At 34.1% G+C, this 6,397-nt stretch overlaps 1 protein-coding gene across 1 annotated transcript; it reads left to right on the forward strand.

Annotated features, from left to right (window-relative positions):
- Nucleotides 1-1,259: 1,259 nt before the first annotated feature.
- On the forward strand, nucleotides 1,260-2,147 carry LOC139901838 (uncharacterized mitochondrial protein AtMg00810-like). Its single transcript, XM_071884511.1, has one exon. The coding sequence runs from the start codon at nucleotides 1,260-1,262 to the stop codon at nucleotides 2,145-2,147; it is 888 nt and encodes a 295-aa protein (XP_071740612.1).
- The last annotated feature ends 4,250 nt before the right edge of the window (nucleotides 2,148-6,397 follow it).

Consider the following 6,397-nt stretch of genomic DNA (forward strand, 5'->3'; position numbering starts at 1 on the left):
ACAATTCAATACTAAAATAAAAAATGTTCAAACTGACTGGGGTGGTGAATTTCGCAATTTGACTTCATTTTTCTCATCTCTTGGCATCATCCATCGTCGTTCTTGTCCTCATACGAGTGAGCAAAACGGATTTGTTTAGCGTCGCAATCATCATGTTGTTGAAACTGGTCTTACTCTTCTTGCTCAAGGCAATGTTCCTCGCCGTTTTTGGCACTTTGCTTTTGACACAGCTGTTTATCTTATTAATCGCATGCCAACTCGAGTATCCACAAACAAGTCACCTTTCGAGTTTCTATTCAAGCGTTCCCCTGATTACTCATTCCTTCGTGTTTTCGGATGCCTGTGCTTTCCACATCTTCGTGCATATAATCGTCACAAAATGGATTTTAGATCAACTTCATGTGTCTTCCTTGGTTACAGTCCCATTCATCATGGTTATAGATGCCTTGATCTATCAAATGTGCGAATCTATATTGCTCGTCATGTCGCTTTGATGAGGATCACTTTCCGTTTGCGGTCGTCTCAAAACCTTCTTCATCACCAAATACATCATGCCCATACACTTCATCCGCACCACCACACGTGGTTGCTGATACAATTCCATCACAAGAACTATCTGAACCACCTTGTCCTACTACATCGTCTTCGCCTATTTTAGACTCTTCAGAACCTTCACCCACACCTACACCTACTAATACTCAACACACAACTCATGAACCAACTCCTACAACAACATCTGGTACCTACCAATCTACTTCCCAATTACAATCACCACCACCACCACCACTTCGTCCACGTCCTTCCAATCTACGTCAAAATCCAAAACAACGTGTACCATACAATCCCTCAGCCAATCATGTCATCACTTCAAAAACTCCAATTACGGAACCCACCTCTTTTACCGTTGCCAACAAATATCCCGAGTGGCGTCAAGAAATGGCCGAAGAATATTCTGCTCTTGTTAAAAATGGCACTTGGAATTTAGTTCCTCGTATTCCTAATACTAATGTTGTTGATTGTAAGTGGGTTTACAGGTTAAAACGGATCAACATGGTGCTATTACTCGTTACAAAGCGAGATTTGTTGTTAAAGGCTTCCGGCAACAACCAGGGATTGATTTTCAAGAGACATTTAGTCCTGTTGTCAAATCAATAACTATAAGGGTTGTCCTATCCCTTGCAATTACAAATAATTGGCCGCTCAGATAACTTGATGTTAAAAATGCGTTTCTCCATGGCAATCTAAAGGAAACGGTTTATATGAAACAACCGTCAGGCTTTATTGACCCACAACAGCCGGATCACGTGTGTCTACTGCATAAGTCGATTTATGGTCTAAAGCAGGCCCCGCGAGCATGGTTTCACCGACTCTCCAAGTTACTTCACGATCTCGACTTTACAAGCTCAAAAACGGATTCATCTCTTTTTATCTATTCTCGTGATGGCAATGTCATGTACATTCTTGTTTATGTGGATGATATCATTGTTACAGGAAACAACCCTGATGTTATTGAGAGACTTGTTCGACAGCTTGGCTCTACTTTTGCTTTAAAGGATATTGGCCCCCTCAACTATTTTTTGGGTGTTGAAATTGTTCCATTTGGTTCTGACATTATTCTTTCTCAACGGAAGTACATATTGGAGATTTCACAACGATCTGGCTTCTCTGACTGTAAATCTATGCCTACTCCTATGGCTACATCTAACCCGCTTCATCTAGCTGATAATGCCACATTCTCGGATCCGGTCAAATATCGACAAGTTGTTGGTGCACTCCAATATGTTACTCTTTATCGGCCAGATATTGCATATGCAATCAACAAAGTCTGTCAATTTATGCATGCCCCAACTCAAAACCATTGGTGTGCGGTTAAAAGAATATTGAGATATCTTCATGGTACTATAAATCATGGTATGCTTATTCGTCGAGCCTCCGACACTACTCTTCAGGCATTTACAGATAGTCATTGGCAAGGTACTTCATCCACAAAACCGTCCTCTCTTGAAACATTCTCTGATGCTGATTGGGATGGATGTCCAGATGATAGGAGATCCACGGGGGGATTTGCTATCTATTTAGGCTCTAATCTCATCTCATGGACTGCCCGTAAACAACGTACTGTTTCTCGTTCTTCTACTGAATCATAATACAAAGCCCTTGCTGACACAGTTGAGCTTACATGGCTTCAAGCTCTTCTTCGTGAACTTGGCATTCGCACATCTTCAACACCTATACTATGGTGCGATAATCTAGGTGCAACCTACTTATCAGCCAATCCTATCTTTCATGCACGGACAAAACACATAGAAGTCGACTTTCACTTTATTCGTGAAAAGGTTGCTCAAGGACATTTGAGAGTACAATTCATATCTACGGATGACCAGATTGCAGATATCTTTACAAAGCCATTACCTACCAATCGGTTTCTATTTCTGAGATCCAAGCTACAGGTCGTTCCCCGCCCTTAGCTTGCGGGGGCGTATTAGACATATATAAGCCCATGGGCTTTAGGGTTTAGTATTGACTTAGGCTCCAAGTTGTATTAGCCTATATATATTTGATGTAATCTATTGATTGAGATATAATAACACAATACAATTGTCCTGGAATTATAGTACTAAATTGTGACACATTTACGCTATTAAGGATAAAAATTGCAGTTTTAAAAATACGAGGATAAAAAGGGTACAAATGAACAAACATAGAGACGATTTTGACAATTTTGTCTAATATGTATGTGAAACTTAAATAAGTTCTCGGTTTTTCACAGGATAATGTTGGGATTTTGAAAAACTGATAAGAAGAAAATGGTGCAAGATCGGTTATCTTGTTTCGAAAAGCAGATATGATATAATATAAAGAAAAACAATTATAGTGTGGGAAAATCAAAATATTCGAAACAAACTTCCAAAAGGAAAGAATTGGAAAATATTGAACGCTGCTGGGAAAAAGGTCATGAGTTCATGAGTCATGACAATTGCCGATTGGAAGTCTCACACCCGGAATTAAAACAATAAACACGTGAAAATAATTCACTCAAATTTTAAGAAACTACGTATTTGCCAATTATGACAGTCAATATTATTAAATATTATAATAATTATATATACTCCCTCGTGGATTAAATGTCCAACCGCATTTTTTTTTAATTTATAATAGTTTAATGAAATATTCACTTTACTCTTAATTTTATATGACACTATATAATTAATTATAAGAAAATAATGAAATCAATATTAAATATTTTTCTTATTTTCATATATAAAACGAGTAAAATTAGAACTTTAGTGGCTCTTTAATATTATTTCAAATAAGAAAATTGTTTGAAAATACATTGAACTTTTACTAAATTTCTATTGTATGCATCCAACTTTCAGATCTCCTATTGTATGCATTCAACTATTTTAATTGTTCTATTGTACGCATTATGTAACTTGACACCAGGTATCCGGTTAATATGTAGAAAAAGTGCGTAATTGATCCCTCGGCTTAACGTTTGTTAAATTTTTTCGTTAAATCGTATCTCATCCTACCATTCATTTTCAAGAACATCTTCATCTTCAAAAAGACATTCTTCATCTTCAAAACACCTTTATCACCAATAATTTCAAAATACATTCATCACCCCACAAAAAATCACCCAAATTAAACACCATTCAAAACATTCAAACAACATAAAACTCCATTCTTAACATAGGTACAGATTTAAGATTCAAAAACCAAAGTCAGATCCAAAACTCAAATTCAAATATAAATCCCCACACCAATTCCTTTTTCTCTAAACTTCATATTCATATCCCTGTTTCTCGATACAATATAATTTCATTTTCTTGTTTATCGAATTTAATTTGATGAATATGAAATTGGTGCAAGTTTAGTCGTACAAAGACCACCCAACTTCGCCACCATCGCAACATAGTCACCTTAGTGCCGTCGATTACTCAGCCGTCACTGGATGTTCATACATATGCATAAGGGTAACAAACCCATAAATTCCAGCTTTTATTCGTGTTTAGATCTCAGTTCATCATCGCAAATCGAAAAAACTCGTCAGTTTGACTTTTGGTTGACCAAACTTGTTTCTTTAAATATCAATCGGTTTTAAGAGCTGTTTATATTCGTTTAAGTGTCAGAAATTGTTTATCACTCGTAGAATTTCACAATTGTTAGCTTAAATCGAAAACGCATTTTACTACTCCCTCCGTCCCACAATAAGTGTCCACTATTGACTTTTCAAAGTCAAATTTTCTCAACTTTGACCGTAAATATATTTATTTGTGTTATATAATATCTAATAAAAATTATATGAATGAAAACATATTTAAAAACTCAATTCATTCGTATAATTTTTATCAAATATTATGTAATACAAATACAAATATTTACGGTCAAAGTTGATAAAATTTGACTTTAAAAAGTTAATAGTTGACACTTATTGTGGGACGGAGGGAGTATTTTTTTTGTTTTCTTCGCAAAACTTTTGTATCATCTTGAAATTTATACATGTTTAGATCGATTTTAAGGGCTGAATAGCTTCGATAGATGATATAGAATCAATTTTCATTCAACGTTTTGCTCAGATTTAACATTTGGTCAATTTTTATGTTTTGAGTTCATATGTGTTCATAGAAATACTAGCCCCTGATCTTGGGACCAATGACGTTAAAAATAAACAAAAATGACTAGCTTGCAATATATGACAAATATGAGAGACTAAAGATGTAATTTTGTTTAGTAGGTGATTGGAAGTTTACCTGTTATAACAGGTAGAGTACATACAATAGGTCAACTAAAATAGTTGAATACATATAATAGGATATCTGAAAATTGAATGCATACAATAAGAATATGGTAAAAGTTAAATGCATTTTAAAACAATTTTCCCTTTTAAATAAGAGACATTTATTTTGAGACTAGTATAAAGTCAATGATAAAACGAAAAATGAATATGCGTTGACTCTTTTTAACATCATGTTAGAGGTATTCGAACGTGTCAAATAAAAAAAAATATAACATGTCAATCTTTTCATAGGGAACTCTATAAATGTGTAATTAGACATCAATTAGTAATTAGATAATGATGGTGATATAGCAATATGATAAAAGAGAGTTTTGTAGTGGTGATTGAGTGATGAAGTGTGATGAGAGAATGATGGGTGATCTATCAAATTTGAATTGAACGTTAGTTAAAAAAAGTGGTGAAAATGTTGAAAACGGTTAGAATTAATATTAAAATGGTGAAGATGGGCTTGAGAAAGAAGACTATGATAGAATCACATATTTAAGCAAAATGTGATGCCATCACACCACACAGTAGGCGCGATGGATTAAAAAAATGACCTATAACGCTGCGTTAATGGTGATATTTATATAAACATATACAAATAAGACATGTGTATTAATTTCTGAATGAAAATTTGTGGCATTAATTTTTTTCAAGAGAAAAGTATAGTAGTTATAACCTTTTGTAATCAAATACATTAATAATCAGACATTTATAGTGCCACTCCCATCATGTAATGAGCTTATTATTTAGGGTTTAAGCTACTCAGTAATCGTATACTTTTTTCATTTGTTCAATTGTATGCTATATATCTTAAAAATGTCAATGCAGGTAACATACTTCAAAAAATGTATTGATGTATATAAAAGGTAACTTTCTACATGCTTAACCGGTCTGTTCAAAACTGGCGCTTTTCGGGGTTATTAAGATCAGATGTTACTTGCACAACCTGCAGTTTCACTTTAACAACTTACGATCCGTGTGTTGACTTATATCTCGATTTCAATACCAATTTTGACCGCAGAATTTCAAAACTTTTTGAGGTTTTTGCGGTGATTACTCATTCATGTATGCTTGAAATCTGGTCATCATGTCACGTATTTGCGTCTTAATGATCAATGGTACACACGTGATGATGCGTGGATTAGTGAAGTCGATGATGAAGTGGTTCGAGCTTTTCGAATTTATTTGGTGTTTTATGCTCAAAAACTAAACCCCGGACACAAATCGAGTGAAAAAGTTGGTTGTCATCTTCGATCTTCTCACTCTAGCTGCTCGTTGTTGTCGATTGTAGATTGTTGCTAAGTTGTGAAGTTGGTACTTACTGCATTGATGTGTTGTACTTTTTTTTACTTCCAGGTTAACAAGTTTAGTAAGTTTACATTAATACATTACTTAAGAGATTATGACCTACAATGGTAATTATATATATATATATATATATATATATATATATATATATATATATATATATATATATATATATATATATATATATATATAGCCTGCATTGGAACAAATATTGAGTAGTTTAAACTCTATTATTTATTACTCCGTATTATTAGCATGCTTATTTTAGAAAATTCATTAAACACACTTAGTAAGAGTTTGACT

This window comes from Rutidosis leptorrhynchoides, chromosome 3, assembly GCF_046630445.1.
Source record: "Rutidosis leptorrhynchoides isolate AG116_Rl617_1_P2 chromosome 3, CSIRO_AGI_Rlap_v1, whole genome shotgun sequence".
Lineage (NCBI taxonomy): Eukaryota > Viridiplantae > Streptophyta > Magnoliopsida > Asterales > Asteraceae > Rutidosis > Rutidosis leptorrhynchoides.